Raw genomic sequence first — 21,892 nt, 5'->3', positions numbered from 1 at the left:
TGCGAATCCACAGGCTCACCCAGCGCACGTGTCCACAGCGAAGATTACATTAGGGATCACAACTAATTTTCTCTGTTTCTTCTTACCACCATATGACAAGTTACCATAATGCTAGTGGGTTTGAAACATGAAATAGATTCACTTGTAGTTCTGGAGGTCAGAGGTTGAACATGGGTCACACTGGGCTGACAGCAAAGTGTCCCAGGGCCTCCATTGCCCTGGGAACCTAGGGGAAGCCCCATTGCCTTGCCTCTTCTTGGTGTCAACTGTGCTCTTGGTTCGTGGTTCTGTCTCTTATGCTCAAAGCCATCTGAGTCACATCTGTCTCCAAAATAAACTAGGGTAATCTTATCAATCCATATAATTAGTGAGTGACCCTGGGGAAATACCATTTCATAACAATGTCTATAGGGACATTTTTTTGCCCAAGCACACCAGTCCCGAGGCCCTTTAAAATACTTCCCGACATTACCAGGCATTATAGTTCTTGGGAACTGGCTGCCCTCGCTCCCTTTGCTTCGATCTTGAAACTGGCAGTATTTTATTGTAACCGCCTGTCTTCTGTCTAACTTCCTGGACCAGGTGCTGTTCTGACCTGACTTTTTTTTTAAATATTTTTATTGGGTATTTTCCTCATTTACATTTCCAATGCTATCCCAAAAGTCCCCCATACCCTCCCCCCTCTCCCCTACCCACCCACTCCCACTTTTTGGCCCTGGCATTCCCCTGTACTGGGGCATATAAAGTTTGCAAGTCCAATGGGCCTCTCTTTCCAGTGATAGCCGACTAGGCCATCTTTTGATACATATGCAGCTAGAGTCAAGAGCTCCGGGGTACTGGTTAGTTCATAATGTTGTTCCACCTATAGGGTTGCAGACCCCTTTAGCTCCTTGGTTCCTTTCTCTAGCTCCTCCATTGGGGGCCCTGTGATCCATCCAATAGCTGACTGTGAGCATCCACTTCTGTGTTTGCTAGGCCCCGGCATAGTCTCACAAGAGAGAGCTATATCACGGTCCTTTCAGCCAACGCTTGCTAGTGTGTGCAATGGTGTCAGCGTTTGGAAGCTGATTATGGGGTGGATCCCTGGATATGGCAGTCTCTAGATGCTGACCTGACTTTTGAACAGTCAGCTTTATTTTCTCTTTGTAGTCATGTCTTCTGATTATACCAGAAGCTTCTACTGGTCAGGACGTGTCACATGACTTCAGCTCCTTCGCTATGATGGCACAAGGCCTTGCTGCAGGCAAGGTTCAGATAACTGTTAAATGAAATCACAGTAGCAGGGAGGGTGCTGAGATCACTGGGAAACTTGGAGACGGCCAGGCCAAGGCCCTTCTTTTCCCTCCTCACTGGACAGAGACCTTGGAAGCTGTGCATATCCTATAGCTACCCTTCCCTTCCACTATGGGCCCAGAGATGAACCAAGCTGTGGACAGGTCCTGGCAATTTCCCTTCTGGTTTTCTTCCCCAGGTCAAGAACTCGAATCCAGATTCTGCCAAATGGAAGTCAACACACCTTTCATCTTGGCCCACTGAGTCTGGCTGCTAATGCACAGTGTCCACAGGAAAAGATGTCCTTGTGCTCCACTGGCTGTGGCCTGTTCTGACAGTAACCGACGTTTGTAATATAAACTCAGTTTGTTTTATCAACCCTTGCCTGGAAGGAGAAAATGCAATAATATAATTCCGAGGTATAATGTAATATGCAGTCTGTCCAGAACCTAAGAATGGTACAACAATTTTTAGTCACAAATGAGTTCTTTTTCTCCAACTGAGCCTGACTCATAAAAGCAACCTTATGAGGTGGGGAGGTTTGCCTTTCTTGGAACAGTGTGGCATTTATGCTTTCTCACCAAAGATGAAGCCGGAGGGGACATTTAGAAACAGAATGTTAGAGTGGTGTGTCCCAGTGGTTCGAGGGGAGACTAGAAGCCGCTGAGCCCTTGACAATGCAACCTGCTTCTTCTCATGTGCCTACCTCCCCCTAGATGGGCCTTAAGAGAAAAGGAGCGGGGCCAGGGCTTAGCTAGCAATGGCAGAGAGGAGAAAGGAGGCAGGATTTTGCTGGAGCATGGGAATTCCTTTCACACATGAGCTTCCGGTGACTCATCATTCAAGTTCTTGTGTTGTAAATGAGCTTAGAGGGTTAAATTTGTGACTGTGCTCTTAAGATGGGCGCACATCTGCCATTTATCTTTCGGTCCCTCAGTTTCTGTACTCTCTTATACTTTTATACTCACACCTCACAGACCAATGATTTATACAGTAATTCAGAAACAAAGCAAAAACTGAGAAACTGAGAAACTTGGTACCTAATGGTTAAAGCCTAGGAAGATTGTCTCCAGATGCAGAGGGAACCATCTTGGCTCCATTAGTATGAAAATAGCTTTGTGGTTAATGACAAACAGCTTTTACTGAAAATAAGACCCGAATTAGTAGAGCTGCACTTAGAACCTGTGCTTTTTACTTTTTGGTGCTTACACAAATGCCATATATAGCAGCCGGCGCTGGCACAATGGTTCTTGCTTTCTGTGGTTTGTTACTCGTGGTCAATAGCAGAAATACTAAGTGGGAGTTTTCAGAAATAAATAATTGCCAAGTTTTGAATTCCTTTTCATCCTGATAGTATGAAATCTCATGCTAGCCCACTCTGTCCTGCCCTGTATGTGAATCACCCAATTGTCTAGTGTGCCCACACTGTAAGTGCTACCTGCCTGTAGTCACCTGGTAGCTATCCAGTTATCAGATCACCTGGCACAGCACCGTGGGGCTTCTATTGAAGCAACTTTATCTACTAAGGATGCTAGAGTTAGCATTGTTAAATGTTATCACTGAATATTATAGCTGCTCTAGTTTATTATTGTTCGTTCTCACTGTATTGGTCAGGGTTCCCTCGTGGAACAGAACCAATAAGATGTACATATAACTTAGCATGATTTATTAGCTTGCCTTACACAGTGAGAGGCAGGATGGTCCCTGAAGAATGGAAAGCCCATGAAACCAATGGCTCCTCACTTCTTTCTAAGAAGAAAACAAGCCAACGATTCAGTCCTAACGTGAGGCCGGCCAAAGTCCCAGAGTAACTGTGCAAGTGTCTATTCAAAGACTGACCAATCTTGAGTCCGCAGATAATGGCTGCAGTAATAATGCCTGCCCAGGATGTCGAATGTACCAGAACACAGTGTACATGTATGGAATTATGAGAGAAAAAAACTTTACTATTAAAAGTAGTCACTCAACTTCTTTCAAAATTTTAAATAAATTCTAAACAAAGTGCCGCATAGGTCCAGAGGAGGAGAAGTCCCGAGTGAGTAAGATTCCTCCTCATTCCATCTCTGCTCCATCTGCATGCACTTCGAGCTTGTTAGACCCACATTCAGGGTGTGCCCGCCCTTCTCCCTCCCATTCATCACACGGCAATCATCTCAGGAAACTCTCACAGACACACCCAGAAGTGTGCTTTACTAATGTTCTAGGCATTTCTCAATCCAGTAAAGTTAACACCTAAGATTAGCCTAGCAATCCCCTACTGTGCCTACGTTACTGACAGTACCATAGGCATGAATTTATAGGACAAACACACCACATATGGGGCTCAGTATTGTCTGTGTTTCCAAACATCCACTACAGGTCTTAGGACACACCCCTGCTGTGATATCTAATATCTGTTGTCAACTTGACTACATATGGAATTAACTAAAACCCAAGCAACTGGGTACCCCTGTGAGAGATTTTTCTTGATGTCAACCTTGAGGTTGGAAGACCCACCCTAAATCTGGGATCCTGTGAAGTCAGAAGGCTCACCTTAAATCTGGGCCACACCTTTTGGTGGCAGCTCACCTTTTGGACATGGGAGAACAGAGCTTTTACTCTGCCTGTTTCCCTCACTCTCACTGACAAGTTTATCTGCCCTGATGCTGAGGGGTTTCTTCACTGGTGTTAGAACAGATTCTTTGGGACTCTCACATAGACTGAAGACTGGCTGAGACATCCAGCCCCAAGGACTAAATATCTACTGGATATTTGGCCTTTCTGTTAGGAAAGCCATTGTTGGACTAGCTGGGCCATAGCCTGGAAGCCATTCTAATAACCCCAATCCTCTTTTGGAGACAGTGTCTCTCTACATAGCCCTGGCTGCCCTGGAACTCACCCTGTGTAGACCAGACTGGCTTCAAACTCACAGGGATCACCTGACTCTCATTAAAACTGTACACCACCATGTCTGGCTTAGATCTCAGAGCTGTACAGAGCTGTACAGGCTTTCCAGTTTGCTGACTGCTACAGTTACTGAAGCTGAAAGAACCTAGTGGGGAAACCCCCACTCAACTCCCATTCGGCGTGCACCCAAGAATCACGAACAGAACACAACACCTTGATGTAAAAACACAAGGTAGTTTAATGGCAGAGCTCCGGGTCGAAATGTATCTCACGCAGGAGACAGTGGATTTGACCATGAGGCTCGGAAGCTAGGGGTTTTTATGGGGTAAGGGGCTTAGAGGTGTGGAATTCAGCATAGCGACACACTATTGGCTTATTCAAACATTAACAGAAAGATTACATGTCAGCTAAAGGGCATCAGGACTTTGTTCCTGTGGGCTGGGGGTTTATCTTGTTCACATAGCAACCAGTTGATGTATGACTTTACCTGGCGTCAAGGGGCAGTAGACAGAGGGGAGGTTCCGGCCAGGTGGTGTTGACCCAGACAAGATAGCCCTGCTTGTCCTTGCATTCTTTTTCATCTTTACAGTCAAGCTGTTCTTAGGAATGTCTTAACAACAGCCTTGCCTATTCTGCTTTGTTCTCGGCCCCAGGCCACGGGCTCATAGACAACTCTTTTACATGAATCACAAGTTACAAAATCTCATTTTCCTTCAAAGCCTCTTCTGAAAGTACCAAAAAGCACCAGAAATCCTGGTGTGAATCATTTAACAAACTCACTGAGATCAATGTATTTAATTATCTGGATTCACTTATTATGAGAAGCAAAGAATTTAGGGACTTTACACATAAAACTTGAAACATAAGGAAAATAATGGCTCTGACTCATTGCTTCTAGCATCTCTGGATAAACTAACAAAGGACAAGAATGCACTCAGTGATACAGTTGCCTGGCCCCAGATGTGTATAAAGAGTCTAAAGTTTTCTCAGTGTCCCGTGGAAGAGTATCTCCAGCAACCATGGAGTTCAAGTTGTAGAAAATCAAACCAAAGCCCTAACTCTGAGATTGGCAGAATTACAACAAAAATTAAAATCCCAGCCTCAGAGGGTATCTAGAGTTTAAATACTAATTACTAAGGCATGAGATGCTGTAACTAGGGGTGGAGATGTGAGGGAGGACCCTACTGAACGGAGGACTTTGACCCCTAAGATTCTCAAGGGTTTAATCTCACCTGAAGAAGTCCCATACCCTTCCCAGTTAGCTTTCTCTGCCTCATGCTTGTGGATAAGATAAAGTTACTCAGCCCCATGCCTGCCTACCTGCATGCCTGCCTGCCTCCTGCCTGCCTGCTGCCTGCTGCCTGCTGCCTGCTGCCTGCTGCCTGCTGCCTGCTTCCTGCTGCCTGCTGCCTGCTGCCTGCTGCCTGCTGCCTCCTGCCTGCTGCCTGCTGCCTGCTGCCTGCTGCCTGCTGCCTGCTGCCTCCTGCCTCCTGCCTCCTGCCTCCTGCCTGCTGCCTCCTGCCTCCTGCCTCCTGCCTCCTGCCTCCTGCCTCCTGCCTCCTGCCTCCTGCCTCCTGCCTCCTGCCTCCTGCCTCCTGCCTCCTGCCTCCTGCCTCCTGCCTCCTGCCTCCTGCCTCCTGCCTCCTGCCTCCTGCCTCCTGCCTCCTGCCTGCCTACCACCTGCTGCAATGCTCCCCAGTGTGATGGCCATGGACTCTAACCCTCTGGAACCAGGAGCCCGATATGAAATGCTTTCCTGTATAAACTACCTTGGTCATACTGTTTAAGACACCTGCTCTTGAGAGGGGAATACTGTTCAGCAAAGTACTTATTCTTGTAATAGGAAGCGAAGAGTGAATTTTCTTTAAAAACTGGAAACCTGCCCATACCAGATTGACAGTGTGTCAGTTGCTGCTGAAGCAGAGGATAGACTTACCACCTTGATTCCTGAAGCATCATAGCTTGATTCTCCAGAGACTCCAGGTGTTCACACTCACCACGCTTTGAAGGAAGTCCCTGATTCTGATAATGAATGTGAACGATGATTGCTAGCCTTACTGGTCACTCCCTGTCCCTCAGAACTTCAGCAGTCCCACCCAGCAACTAGAAAGAACTTCTCCAAGTGTGGTCCAGGGCCCAGCAGCCTTGATATCAGCTGGGATTTGTTGAAATGCAAATTCTCAGACTCCACCCAGACTGACTGGATTAGTTCTCGGTGGGTGGGCCCAGCACACAGAGTTTTAGCAAGCCCCCTGGGGCACTCTGGTGAACACCTACAATACAAGAATAAAGACGTTAGAAGAGACCTCCTCTAACCCAGCCCCTGCCCAGTACTGTGACCTCAACCCCAAGACTTCCCGGTGTCAAAGTGTTAGCTCTCCAGCTGGGCTGCTCCTGAGTAGTGGCAGTTTTTCTTTCTCTTGTTGTGTTAGTCCTAATCTTTTCTGGCACTTTGCACAGCTATCCTGAACCACGCTTCCATTCACAATTTGTCCCAAAGGATCTGTCCTTGGGGTTCTTTCTACATCTTTGTGACCAAGCTGTTAAGGATTGTATTGTTTCTTCCCAAAGAGGTCTGTTGAAGTCCTAACCCAGCTGGTGAGTGTTCCCTTACTGTAGAGTCTTGGGAGATGTAATCAAGGGATGATGGATCATACTGTATTAGCCTGGGCCTTAGATCCAGTGACTTCTGTCCTTATAAAAGGGCCATGAGAAGATACAGACAGCCAGAGGGAAGAAATGCATTCAAAGGCAGAGGCAGAGACTGGAGTGATGCAGTTGCAAGCCAGGGATGCCAGGAAGAGGAAAGATGGATTCCACCTGCAGTCTCAAATGGAGCTAGTCCTGCTGACACCTTGACCCTGGACTTCTAGCCTTCAGAACTGAGAGAGGAAAACTACCTGTTGTTTTTAGCCACCCAGTTTGTGTTCCTTTGCTAGGAAACCCTAGCAATCAACACACAGACCCTTCCTGGCCACTCCCTCCCAGAGAAAGATTCTCATCTACAGGAGCTGGTTTGCAGGCACAGCACAAGGTTCATCTCGAGCCAAGGCTTCGTCTCGCCTCTTCCTCATGCATACACACCAGCAGACAGCTTCCAGTCTCCTTTTTCTTAGAAGGGACTGCTGAGATCTGCTTTTGTCACCTCTGTGCTTACAGTCTGGGAAGGATGGGCTCTGGGGATGGGCCACATGCGACAACTGGGGGCTCTTGACTGGGCAATCCCTTGTTCTGGGACAAGTTGCCTGTTTCTTCGTTATAAAATAGCAATGGTGAGAATATTCTACCTCAAGGTGTGGTGCTGTAAGTTCCTGCACAGGATCTATGTGATGTCAGGTAGGGCAGAGAGTAGAGTGGTAGATGTACATGGGTGGATGGGTGGCAAGATAGATGGATAGACAGATGGATGGACAGACAGACGGATGGGCTTGACTGACTGTAATAGTACAGACATAGAACTAAATACATCCCCTCCCTGTGCTTTGCCACTTGCTTTGTTTGTTTAAGTACTAAATAGACACAGTGTTGATTTGATAAGGATCTGAGTGTTTCTCTTACCAAAAAAGAAAGATGAATGGATGGTGAATCTGGGTCTTTGAAGGCACTGCACTGTATGCAGTGGGACTTTAAAAGTAGGCCTCCCGCACTGCCAAACGACTGCAGGTCAAGCACAAGAATCCAGAAGGACAGTACAGCCAGGAGAGGCAGGCACAACTCTTCCCATGGCCACTGGAGAGCAGGCACTAAGGAATATGCAAACAAAGTGCCCAAAGCCCAGATTCAAACATAACCTATACACTGCCTATGGTCCAGGTTATAAGGCACTGTGTTCTAGGCTGGAGCACATAAACTGTTCACCCAGAATTAAAATGAAGTCTGCAGTAAGGAGTTGCTAATCCCACTGTGGTAGTCACATGACCACTTGCTTCTTAGCAAAGAACTTTATTCTGGAAAACATGAGAATAGTGCTCTCTGCCTCTGGCTATGTTTAAGAAAAGTGGGATGGCCTCATCTGTTTTGCAGATGGTCAGTTTGGGTGGCATGAGATGCTGGGCATTAGATGCTCTGACTTCATTGCAGTCTGCTCTCTATGGTGGGAAAGCTAGGGCTGGCTCCCCTCTGCCCAGTGTTGGATTCACCTCCAATAAAAATGAATTGAATGGGCTCACTTCTCACAACACAGATGTAGCAAGCAGTCTATTGTTCAAGATGCTGAGAAAGATTGTGTGTGGGCAAGAGGGATTCAGCTGACCATGAGTAGCTATCCCAGGACCTGGGAGTTGGGCTGGATTTAAAACCTTGCATTGTGTTTCACACATTCCTGGACCCAATTGCTCTAACAGTGAGAAAACTATGAAAACACTAAGCTAAGCTATGAAATGGGGCACTTACACCAAGTCACTGTGGTTTGGATTAATTTAAGTTCTTTGGGTTTTGTTGTTGTTGTTGTTTTTGTTTTTGTTTTAAGATTTATTTACTTATCTTATGTATATGACTATACCGTCGTCAGACACACCAGAAGAGGGCATCAGACCCCATTACAGACGATTGCGAGCCACCATGTGGTTGCTGGGAATTGAACTCAGGACCTTTGGTAGAGCAGTCTTAACCGCTGAGCCATCTCTCCAGCCCAGCTTTTGTGGTTTTCTTTTTTTTAGAAGCCTGTTTCTAAATTTGTTTTTGGAAAGGTACAGGGATGGGTGGGGGTGGGGGTCAAAGATGTTGATGAAACAACTTCCTGGTTCAAGGTCCGTACCTAACTTTCTTTAGTGGCAAGGGTATGTGTGTGTGTGTGTGTGAGAGAGAGAGAGAGAGAGAGAGAGAGAGAGAGAGAGAGAGATCATTTTTATGCCTGTCCCCATTCCCACCACCCTCCCAGTGACAACAATTTCCAAATGTCAGCTGCATATGCTATTTGAAACTGTTTTATGGAAGACATGTTGGTCTGTGTGCGAATCAGGGTTTTTAGGATTTGTCCATTTTGCTGGACATGTGCCTGCTTTGTTCCCTAGGTTTGCTGTATACTATTCCACGAAGGCACTGCCATGTTAGCTGCTTGAAGTCAGCCTCTAACATCAGCATACCACACGATAGCACAGTGAACACCCTCATGAGTCAGCCCATCATCAGTCGGCTCACAGCTCCTCTGAGACATACAGAGCAGGGTTTCTAGGTTGGGGAATGCCCATACAGATTTGGTTTGGTCAGTTATGAAGACTGGTGACCCCCGGGTTGTACTAGGCTAACTCCCAGCAGTCAGGCAAGGCAGTTATAACCCCAAGTCATGACCTACAGCAGATCCCATCTACCTCGCCATAGCTCGTATCTAGGAGCTACACGGTGACAACCCACAATTCTTTACTTTGAATTTCCTTCTGGTGAGCTCAGACAGGCCTTCGGAGCTATCTTAGAGTGCTTAGCTCATGGAGAGTGTTCAGAAAGTACCCAGTGCTGGCCCAGTCTGATGTCTGTTGTTTTGCAAACAGGAGCATTTCAAATAATCCTTGATGCTAGCGTGTTGTCTCAATATAAAATGTGTTCCTGGCATTGAATTATGGCCATTTGTCACTGAACAATGGGGACATGTACTGAGAATTGCAGAGTTGGGCCATTTTCCCTTGTATGACCATTATAGTGTGTCATCACACAAAAGCAGATGGAATAGGTCACTAGGAGTGGCTCATTAATGCAACTGAGAGATGCGTGAGGACAAACTGTGCTCAGTTGCTGCTAACCTAGTACATCATACTGTTCGACCACAATCTTTCCTTTTTAGGTAGGATGTGTTTTAAAATGTTAAAAGCATACCACAATAAGCACATGACCAGGAACATGGCAATGTATTATCAAGTGTTGTACATTATATGTAATTCGAGAGGCTACACTTTTAAGATTAATTTAATCTGTGTGTGTGTGTTTAGGAGCCCATGGCGACTAAAAAAGAGCAACAGAGCCTCTGGAGCTAGGCTTCAGATGCTGTGAGCCACCTATTATGACTGCTGGGAACCAAACTCAAGTCTTCTGAAAGAACAGTTAACCACTGGGGCATCTCTCCAGCCTGTGTGGTACATTTTCATTCAACCAGAGTGGCATATTAATCTTATAGAACCACATATTTGTGGTCCATGGTTAACCAAATAGCACTGTACATAACATGTGACTGTGTGCAACTTCTTTTAGTACCTTCCTTTTCAAAATTCAGATTTATTTGCGTGTGTATGTATATGTATGTGTGTGTGTCTGTCTGTCTGTCTGTGCAGTACATGTGTGCCTGAGGCACACACATCATGAGAGATCATCAGAGCCCCTGGAACTAGAGTTAAGGATGGTTGGGAGTCACCATGTAGGTTCAGGGAATTGAACCTGGGACTTCTGTGAGAGCAGCCAGTGCTCTCGATTCTCCAGCCCCTCCTTTGTACCTTCTAATGGACTTGTGCCAGCACAGCATGCACTTCTGACCACGTGTACTTCAGGGTCCCCACCTTGGCTCCAGCCCCTCTGCCCTTGTGTCCCCTCAGGAAGCTTCCTGCCTCTCTTGCGTCCTGTTCCATCCTACCTCCTTTAGTGGGTATCCATTTTCTGTTCTCCCCCCCCCCTCCTGTAAGTCATGCTCACTATAACATGCTAGGCAACCCTTGCCCACCTAGTCAGCTGCTTCCTCCACTGATTTTAGCCTGTCTGTCCTTCAGTCCCTTCAACCCTCCCTTCCCCTGTGTGAGATGACACACCCGCTCCCGTCCCCACCCCCAAAGTCAGCTTCTCCTCAGTCTTCAGAGTTGAACTCAAACGTCACCTCCAGACTTCTAGATTGGATCAGTCATCCTTTCACAGCTCATAAGTCAACTCTAATCAGATCGCCATGTCCACAGTGGCCTATAACTGAGTCCTTTCTGCTCTGGGCTGCCTGAGGGCAGACAGTGGTATTGTTTTTGCCTGCTTTCCCCTCACCTAGCCTAGGGTTGGAGTAAGGCAGACATGCTGTCACCCTAGAGTGGGTACTGCTGAATGAGAAGGCTGCCAATCAAGGAATGGAGTGAGAGTCAAAGCTCAGGCCCCACCCCAGATGAAGGCAACCACACCCCCCCCCCCCACTTGTGCTGACTCCTGGGCTTATCTCACACAGGCCAGCTAAGTAGCTTGTGACTTGGGGTAAGGAAGAGGGGAGAGGCTTTGGGGAGATTAGATAAGAGCGAGACTTGATACTTGATAAAGGATAACTAAAAGTACTAGAATCCTATTTTGGATCCAACGTAGAAGTGTTCAAGGGTATCTAGTTAAAATAAGCAAGTCAAATAGGAAAGAAGTAACACTCAGGGACGCTGACTCAGCTGGGAGCCTTGACGAACATGGTCCTGGTCCTCTACTTCCCCCTCCTACCCAAGAATAGTCAAGAAGGAAGCCCCTCCCCCAAAAAAGTGCAAATCAGCACTGTCTGGCAAATCAGCAGCCTTGATCTGTTACTGACGTGAAAGCTGACGTTCCTCTTGACTCTTCTCCATCTCATCCCTGGAGGGTCTCGTCTAGCTCTCTGCTAAGTCCTCCTGCACACCTCAGATGCTTCCGATCCAGCCTGGCTCCTTCCTCCTTCTCTTCTCCCTCAGTGCTCCCCTCCCCCCTGCCCCTCTCATCCGAAAATCTGAGGGCCGTTCTGACTCCCACAGAGAAGACAGCACAGCGTTATGACAGCCTAGGGAACATACCAGGTCCTCAGGGTCACATGTGGAGCCCAGAGCCAGAGCAGCCCTTAAAGGGCTAGAACCTGTGGCAAGGAAAGGTGCCTTCTTTGGACTCTGACCATCCCCTCTGATATACCAAATCCTACCCTTTGTTTCTGCATTTTTGTGGAGCTAATGATGACTCAGTGCAGGAGCTGGTAAGATGGCTTAGTGTGTATAAATGCTTGCACTGTTAATCCCACCAGGTGAGAATGAGACCACTACCACATTTTTTTTAAGCCAAAACAGGCTTTATTAAATACTGGCCAGGACCATGGAAAACAGACAGCTCCATACTTAGGATTCCCAGAGTATGGCACCAGTTTATATTAACCAGAGGGCTATAAAGGCAGAGCCCATGAGGCTATGTACTTCCTGGCTTCATTCAATCAGAAGCAAGCATATGCCCTGACATGCATCCTGCCTACATGCGACCAAGCATACATCCTGTGCAGCTGGTGCAACCAAGCTTGTTTACAGAAGCGAAAACCCACAGCTTGTTATCTTACATGAAGTACAGCCCCCCAGCATTCCAAGGAAGTTTTTTGTCATTGAGCAAGCAGTACTTACAGGTTAGAGGCCTTTTGTGTGTGTGTGTGTGTGTGTGTGTGTGTGTGTGTGTGTGTGTGTATGACAAAATTATTTAAGGTTAAAACATTAGCCATAACACCACCAAGTTTAATGAACTGAGTTTGGTCCCTGACACACCCACATGCTAGGAGAGAACCGTCTCTTGCAAGTTACCCCTCTGACCTCCTTCACACACACACACACACACACACACCAAAGAAATAATTTAGAAATTTTGAAAAGTTACTTCAGGTCTTGCCTGCTGCAGAAAATCTTCCTAAAATCAGGACTCACACTCAGGCTGCCTTTGGCCACATTGACTGTCCATGGCTTCCATAACGGAAGTAGGCTCTGGGACAGCTGGCTAGGATAGTCTGTCTCTTAGCTCCCATTGCCTGATGGAGGAATGGGTGGACAGAGAGACTTTTGTGCAGCTCTGGTAACATATTTGAAAGCTTACAAGGAACCCCAACAAGCACCATTCTCTTCCACAAACAGCCATGCATTTCCATATTTAAGTATTTTTTACATAAATGAATGCTGTTCACTGCTGTCTCTTATCCAGATATAATTGTAGGGATGGATGGCATCTGATCTATTTAAGATAAAATAACTATGTTTAGTCATTGTGTCTTTGGGCCAAACTTCAAATGAAATTAATGATAAAATTCCATTTAAACAGCATTATGTGAGATGACTTCAGCTCTGTGTAACACAAAATTCCCTTTTTTCTAAGATAATGTTTTTTAATGAATGATCATTTTGTTTTGTTTTTTAAAATGATGGCAAATAATATAAAAATTCTAGATAATTTAAATGTACTCAAAAAATATGTGCTAGAATTAGTTCAGAAGCTTAAAACATGCAAACATACATAGGGAGTTTGCCTGCCTGCTACAAGGGGAGGCCGTGTCAGTCAGCTTTTGGTTGCAACATGTGCTCACGACAATCTATTCATAAAGGGATAAAGCTTCACTTTTGACTCATGGTTTCAGAGTTTCAATCCATCGTGGCTCTGTCTCACGGTGTCTGAGGGGAGAAAGCACATCACAGGCCCACTTCATGGCCAGGAAGGAGAGGATAGAAAAGGGAGGAGACTAAGCAATGTCTCTAGCAACGGCATGTGTCAGTGGCCTCAAGACCTGTCATTGGACCCCACCTCTTAAAGTCCTACCTCTCCCAGTGGTGCCCTGAGGCGCTAAGCCTTAAAGCCTTTAGCACAGGATCTTTAGGGATCACTTAATATCAAGACTATGGCAAAGAGCATAAGATCTGAAAACCCCTCCAATTATTTCTGCCTGTAGGGCATCACTAGATCTAGACGTGGCGGCTGCCTGACTGTCCTTCATCCCCCTTCGTGGATACTGCATTGTTTCAGGCACCTCCCTTGATGCTCTTACTCGAAAATTCACTGCTCCCTTGTTGCCTATATTCTATTTGACCAAGCGTGACACAAGGAAGCCTTCATCTATGTTCCTGTTGCCTGTAGCCCGAGTGCCCAGATCGGGGCCTGGGGCACGTGCAGAGCACCCAGGGGAGGGAGGAACTGCCACCTGGCTGGTGCACATGCCCGTTTCTCATTTAACTACTGTCACAAAAGTCAGCTTCCATTCTGTGTTCACCACATCCTTTCCCCAGCTTCGTCTTTCTGAGTAGGTACCAAACCGTAAGCAAAATAGTCCGGTCAGTTCAAAGTCTCTGTTTTTCAAGACTCTCCAGTTTTACTGGGGCATATATATATATATATATATATATATATATGTATACAGCAACTCCACAGACAAACCACAGTGCCCAAGGACATAATGCTTTTAATATTTTTTAAAAGTTTATGTGTATGAATATGTATCTGCATGTATGTAAATGCATTATACCCATGTCTGGTGCCCTTGAAGTCCAGAAGAGGGCACTAATTCCCTTGGTACTGGAGTTACACACAGTTTTTAGCCACAATCTGGGTGCTAGGAATTGAACCTGGGTCTCCTGAAAGGGGAGAAAATGCTCTTAACCAATGAGTCATCTCTCCAGCCCCAAGACCATGCTTTGCTTTCCCTGTGCTCCTGATGTCCTAGAACTCACTACATAGAGTGGGCTGACCTCAAACTCAGAGGAATCTGCCTGCCTCTGCCTCACAAGTGTTAGGATTAAAGATGAGTGCCACCATAACCCAACAGGAATATTATGGATATGAAAATGCTTATATTTCTCCCACTGTGTTAAGATGAAGTTTTTGTATTTCAGGTCAACCCTCAAGAAGGCTGCGAAGTGGACTTGGTATTTAGCACAGAGCAATACAACCCCGAGCAGGTAAGCCGTCCCGATTAGCGATGCAGCCTATTAGCAAGGTCCATATGTCCTGTCTTGCCTTTAGAGGAAGAAGTGAGAATATGAACAAGTAAAGCCTGGAGATTTTCATTTTTCATCCTACTTGTTTGCAAGAATGAAAGAACAAAGCATAAGAGACTGAGTGCCCACCACAGCAGTGGGGTGGACTGGCAGGCGGCAAGTGAACTCACCCTTTACAGTGATAGGAAAATAGCTTTTTGAGCGTGCTGCAAAAAGGGCAGGGGGATGGGCAGTAACTAGAAAGTAGCCTGTAGGCAAGGCAGGATTGCTGGGGAGACTCCATTGAGTTTTACAATTATAGCAAATATTTTCTTAAATCAATATGCTCAGCTTTCATTTTTAAGTATTTTAATTTATTCTTTGAAAATTTCATACATATACAATGTATTTGAACTTCTCTACCTCCCAAGGACCTTCTCCAATTCCCCCTGACACCCACCAACCTACCTTCCTCCTCCAAGTACATTATTATTACTACTGTGATTATTAGGAGTAGCCCATTGAGGCTGATTAGTATTGTTCACATACAGATATATTGGGGGCCATACACTGGGGCATGGGCAACCTACCAGTGGCTGCATCACCAAGGAAAAGTGAGTCTCCCCTCCCCATTGGCTATCAACTGCCAATAGTTCCTCAGCTAGGAGTGGGGCCTCAACAGGCCACCACATCTGCCATGTCAGGGAAGACAGCTTTAAAAACTGGTTCTGTGTATGGGTGCTTTGACTGCATGTATGTCTGTGTACTGCATGTGTGCCTGATGCCCTTGGAGGCTAGAAGACACTGGATTCCCTAAAACTGGAGTTACAGACAGTTGTGAGCCAGAATGTGAGTGCTGGGAATCAACCTGGATCATCTGGAAGAACAGCCAGTGCTCCTCTTCTTCTCTTCTCTTCTCTTCTCTTCTCTTCTCTTCTCTTCTCTTCTCTTCTCTTCTCTTCTCTTCTCTTCTCTTCTCTTCTCTTCTCTTCTCTTCTCTTCTCTTTTCTTCTTCTTCTTCTTCTTCTTCTTCTTCTTCTTCTTCTTCTTCTTCTTCTTCTTCTTCTTCTTCTTCTTCTCCTCTCTCTCTCTCTCTCTCTCTCTCTCTCTCTCTCTTTCTCTCTCTCACACACACACACACACACACACACACACACACACATACACACAAAGACAGCCTTTCCGTCCTTTTCATCCCCACCTTTCTGGCTCCTCCATTCTTTCTGCACTCTTCTTTGATGTTCCCCAAGCCTTGGATGAGGGAGGTTGATGTAGATATCCCATTTGTTCATCTATGGCTGAGAACGCAGGCATTTATCCTCAGCATTTTGACCAGTCATGAGTCTGGGCATTGACTTCAACTCACTGCAAAAAGAAAGATCTCTGACCAAGGTTGAAAGTGACCTAAACCTATGGAAATAAACATAAATAGTTTCCGCAGTGTGACAATGTGACTATTTATCGAAACGGCACCCCTGGGACCTACGATTTCCCAAGATAAGGCTTACAGTACCAGACATGAAGTTACTCCCATGGGATAGACCTCACACTCTAGTAGAAACTGTCTAGATGGTTCCCTCAGCAACCATCATGACAATGGTGCTTTCCTGGCAGGCCATGTTGTAGCTTACAGGGTGCTGAATCTCTGATCACCTTTCCACCTCCAGCAGCCTGCAGAGCACCTTCCAGCTCTAGGAGAACCAGGCTGCAGGGAGCTTTTCCTGGTCAGTTTGAGACTGACTTCTTGGAGTTCTGCAAACATGGTTGGTGTCTTCTGTAACAGGGCCCTACTATTTAGTCATGATGTTTTGAGGACCTCCAGGGCCCACCTGACCAAATGACTTGTAGCTTGGTCTCCTGTGCCCAGCATTTGTGTTTCTTTGAGTGCCGTTTTATGATGTACAAGTCCTGTCACGTGAAGGCAGACCGTTGTGATTGGCAGGTACTGCTGTAGGAGTTAGCATGAGCCACTTTGCACATGATTTCCAGATGTGCAGTCTCAGCCATGTAAAACAGGGGCCATGCAAATTAGAGGAATTCCGCATGATCATATATCTGTCCTGGTCAAAGGCTCAGGTCCCAAGTGTCAGGCTGCAGTTCAGTGGCTAGAGCACTCTGTGGCAGCAGTTTGGAATCACTAGACCATGCCTGGGGACCAGCTCCCTTTTCTGATCTTTTATTAAGGCCTTCAACAATGAGCGCTTTACACATCTGCATTTTAAAGTGTCCACATGACTGTCGTTTCCCTCTTCCTTAGGGCCCCTGGGAGAGAATTTCACAGCTCTCTTGGGTGTCCCTCCTTACACTTCATAGTCCTTAAAGTGACTCACCATGGAGTGCCAATATGTTCTTTTTCCTGTCAGCTGGTGACATTTCTAGTTGGCAGGCTGGCATAGCACGAGGCCAATTCCATATCAGGTTAAAGAATCACATACGTAGACACATTGCATAGAACACGGAGCAGGGCCCATGCAGGCTTCCGGCATTACCTGCCTCACTGCAATCCTGGCCACGCACCCCATGATTCGCTAAGTTGCCTTCACCCCATTTTCAGGAAAGAGTAAGAAGAAACCCAATGTGGAAATCAGAAGCAGATGAACACCCCTGTGAGGAGCTAGGCTTAGGCCAGCCCAGATTGTCAGCAGTGGTGGTCTGAGTCTAAGCCTGGGAATTTCAGGCCATGCTGCACATCAAAGGGTCACAGGGAGGCAGAGCATCAGGGACAAGGCCATCCCTAACCCAGTGCCTCTGGAAGAAAGCTTACCAGAATTCACAAACAATAAACCCACTTGGCTTATTAACCTTAGAGTTAATTTGTTTCAAAGGATTAGGAAGATGCCCTTAATTTTTAGTTTTGCAAACTGACAGCCTGAGAGTAAAGCTAATGGGATGATAATAATTACTGGTTTTTTGTTTTGTTTTGTTTTTTTCCCTGACCAACAACACGTTGCTCTGGACTTGGGATTGTAGTAAGTCCACATGAGTGCAGCTGGCTAGCAGGAGTGGAAGTCAGCTGTTCATCTTCCAGGCACTGCTTCCATGGAGCTGTCTGGTGGGTTAGACAGAGGAGACATTGTGCCCAGCTCTTGTCCTCTTCACTGCGGATGGCAGACACCAAAGGAGTGGGAAGGCTGCTCTGATGGGAACCTTCCAGTTCTTCTAAGGAGCACCAGCAATTAGCATGCTAATGTGCCCCAGAAGCCCCTCCTTCCGCCCAGAACAGGCACTGTAAGAGAAAAGTTGCACATGGCAAGCTTATTTCAGTTTTCCGAACTAGTTCTAGAAGCAGGCTTACTTTGAAGATCCAACTTGATTATAATTTCTTTCACTGTGGGCCCTTCGAGTTTATTTCTGGATCTTGCCTTAACCAGGGTGCCATTTAAACCACAGAAAAGAAATGAAGGTTGCTGCTTTCAGCTGTTCCACCAGCCACATTTGGATACGACAGCCAGACTAGGAGCCCATGGCTTGGCTTGGGCTGTGGCTTGTGACTATGAACTCCTTGTTCTAAGTCTAATGTTGATGGTATGAGCATGCGCAGTTTTCTGGGGCTAAGTCCTTGGCTTTAATGGTCAAGTTAAAGACCATTGACCAAAATGGTCTTTATTCAAGTAGTCGTATTGAATAACTACTATTCAAGAGCAGAAAACTGAAGTCTAGGAGAATCTATGATGTTTTGGGATTTGAAATAAGTGAGGGTGCTCACAGAAGCCACAAGATGAGGATGATTGAGGTATCTAACTTGGACTAGATCTCAGGATAGGTACACAGAATTATTATAGCAGGGGTTAGTAGCTGAGCTCAGACAGGGACCACCTATTCAAGTACTGAGAACTTAAGATGTAGAGTGAGTTCTTTTTTAAACTTAGCATTTTGGTCTTTAAATATGGAATGAAAGGAGCAAATTCATGCGTGGACATGCTGGTGTTTTCATTAATAGGAACCAGCTCTGTCTTCCAATTCAAGTTAGTAAGCTTAATATTCAAGGACCCAAGGAATCAGCCAAGAGTTGGTTCCAGATAGAGTGAGGCAGCCCTTCCCTTAGACATTTGAGCCAAGAAGGGCTCAACAGACATCAATGCTATTTCTTTGCAAGAGGCCTGGCATTATTATGTACAGAGGCAATCAGAAAGATAATGCTAAAGGGACAACAAAGATGGAAGACTACCTTGTCGTGTCTCCCTTGTCGTGTCTCGGTTGCCTTTCTGTTGCTGTGATAAAATACTAACAAAAGCAGACAGACACAAAGGATTTGTCTCATAGTCCACCACAGCAGGGAAGTCACTGCACCTTCAACCAGAAAGCAGGAGAGGTGAATATATGGGTGGCTCAGCTCATTTTCCCCACGTATACAGGCCAGGATCACAGACACCCACAGCAGGTAGGCTGATTAACACAGTCATGCCTATAGGCCCATCTCCCAGGTGTGTCTGGGTTCTAGCCAGTTTACAGTTCACCTTAATCACAAGCCATGAGCAGGAAAACCCACCTTCTATAAAGTAAGCTCCATCTGTTGTGATGGCCTGCCAATCTCACTGGATTCTCCGTCCGTGTGTTTGTGTGAGTTGCAGTGAGCACAGTTGGTAAGGGACCTTCCTGGGTAACGTCAAACCTTTCTTTCAGGAAGGTGAACGTTTGGGCAAATGTTCTGCGAGGGTGTTTTTCAAGAATGAAAAACCCAGACCGGCCGTTAATGTAACGTGCGCACGGCTCTTTGATAAAGTGAAGAGACAAGAGAAGGATTATCGGCTTTACAAGCAGATGAAGCAATTGAAGACTCCTCTGCACAGCATCAGCATACCTGGTATGATCAGTAACTGGGTTTCCTATGTCAGGAAAATACATGTATACACGTATGTATAAAATCACTGAACCTTAAAAAGATCGATTATTTACATTTGCAAATCTGGACAGATGCTCAATTTCAGCTATGAATTGTGATGTGTCTCATTATTTAAACAAGGCTCAAGGGTGTCATGTTCTGTTCATCTCTACAATAGACTAATGCTACCCAAAGCTGAGTTGCGTTAGCTGACCATTTTGCATCCTAGAATGAGGACCCAAGAGCTGACTCTACAAATAAGAAATAGAAGTTTTTGAAGAAAAAAGAAAGTGTGTATAGATTATAGTGCAGATTTCAGGGAAGTCTAGAACCTGAGGTGACATTTCTAGCGTTTTGTTGTTGGCCTTGGGGAGGTTTAGCTGACAAGACACCCTGTGCCTGTACTCAGCCCCTCTTCCCCAGGGCTGGCTGAGTGGCTGTCTGGGCCATTCTGGGCTGCTGCCGTAGGGGCCATATTTATCTCACTTCAGGTCAGCAGCTAATGGGCAGTGGAGCCGTCTCCAAGAGATGTGCCCTGCCCTCTGCAGTGACTCAGCTGGAGTGCAGCACAGTTCATTTATCTTGGCACTCAACAGAGTATGTGGGCAGCAGGAGACATTCAGCACTTACTGGCAAATCCAATTTCCCAAGCCACAAAAGTCATCTCTGGATTTGCACTTGGGTAGGAGCTTGACCTCTGACCATTGCAGCACTCTCTATCCCACACTCTCTGCTCGTTTGCCCAGGCACCCCTCTCTATCCCACACTCTCTGCTAGTTTGCCCAGGCACCCCTCTCTATCCCACACTCTCTGCTAGTTTGGCTAGGCACCCCTCTCTATCCTACACTCTCTGCTAGTTTGCCCAGGCACCCCTCAAATCCTCATCCACGCCCGAGAACTTCAGGCTCCATTCCTAACTGCATCTGCCCCCACTTACTGACACTAACTAAATATCAGCAATGAAGACTGCTGCCGGCATTTCTAACATAAGAGTCTCAAATGATTCTCACCCATTGACAACAAGGACCAAATCTTGAGCCAAAGAACTACGAGAATTCAGAATATATTGTTGAAGATATTTATGCTGCTTGGAATAGGTGAACTTAGGACAATTTAGAAATCCATAGTCATATGGAAGGCTTTATTTCCCCTTTTGGTTTGGGAAATAGGGCTCATTTGCCCTTTTAAAAAGGATGTTTAATCATGTGTATATGTGTGTGTGTGCATGTGTGTGAGTGCATGTGTGTGAATGTGCACAAGTGAGTGGACACACCCATGGAGTTCAGAAGAGGACAGCAGATTCCCAGAGCTGGAGTTACAGGTGGTTGTAGGCTGTTTGATGTGGGTCTTTCTTCTGATAGAGAAGTACAGGCTCTTAACCACTGGCATTGTGTAGGACTTTTTCTAGAAATAATTGCCACATTCTTATTAGCTTTAGGGTACTTTTCAGTAGAACCATTCATTTAGACCTTGTTCACTTACCAAGTCCTGTATACTCATAGGGGCCATACTACAGTCTACAAAAATTTGGCTACTATAAAAAGTAATATATATATATATAATATAAAAAGTAATATATATACATATCCTGTATATATACATATCCTGGGGCTGGAAAGATAGCTCAGTGACGAAGAACATTTTCTGCACAAGCACGGGGAACGGAGTTTGGATTTGGTCATCCCTGGAGGAAGCCAGATATCCCACAAACACCTTCTTCTGGCCTCCATGCATGGACCAGGACACACATATACACAAGCAAAGATACACATGTGCCCACATGCAAAAATACATAAATAATTCAGTCATAGCGGAGGGTACTTCTCAACAACAAAATGTGAGTTCTGCTCTGACTCTAAATTCAGCAGATGCTTCGTGGTTGATGCTGAGTGTTCAGGCAAGCGAAGTTATCTAATTAGGATCAAGGGTTGATTTACTAGACAGATACACCAAAGTCTGTGTGAAGGCGGAACGGACCAGGGGCCTGGCTGGAGGTTCATGGAGCTCTAAGGTGAGCTGTATATTAATGACATCATGGTTTCTCATATGTCCTTTCAGGGCATAGTCCTGTGTCACTGACTGCATGCAGGAGAAACCTTATTGAGGCAGTTGCCCTAGATTCTTAGAAGGTACAAACTATCAAGAGGAGGTACAAAATACAATTATTTTGTTTAAAAGACATGAACTTTCGTTATAATGTTATGATTTAACAAATCACACATTATATTCCTACTTTGAACTTCTGAAATGTATTTCTATTATTTGTTGGAAATATACTTTTGTTCAACATTATTACTCCTTT

At 45.7% G+C, this 21,892-nt stretch overlaps 1 protein-coding gene across 1 annotated transcript in view; it reads left to right on the top strand.

Moving 5' to 3' along the window:
* The window catches only part of Rarres1 (retinoic acid receptor responder (tazarotene induced) 1), a 36,638-nt gene that overhangs the window by 5,028 nt on the left and 9,718 nt on the right, over positions 1–21,892 (top strand). The window contains exons 2-3 of the mRNA NM_001164763.1: positions 14,685–14,750; positions 19,392–19,572. Coding sequence (NP_001158235.1) covers positions 14,685–14,750; positions 19,392–19,572 — 247 coding nt within the window. The remainder of the gene's footprint in view (positions 1–14,684; positions 14,751–19,391; positions 19,573–21,892) is intronic.

This window comes from Mus musculus, chromosome 3 (assembly GCF_000001635.26).
Source record: "Mus musculus strain C57BL/6J chromosome 3, GRCm38.p6 C57BL/6J".
In the NCBI taxonomy this organism is placed as follows: Eukaryota; Metazoa; Chordata; class Mammalia; order Rodentia; family Muridae; genus Mus; species Mus musculus.
This window is presented reverse-complemented; position numbering and strand designations above follow the sequence as displayed.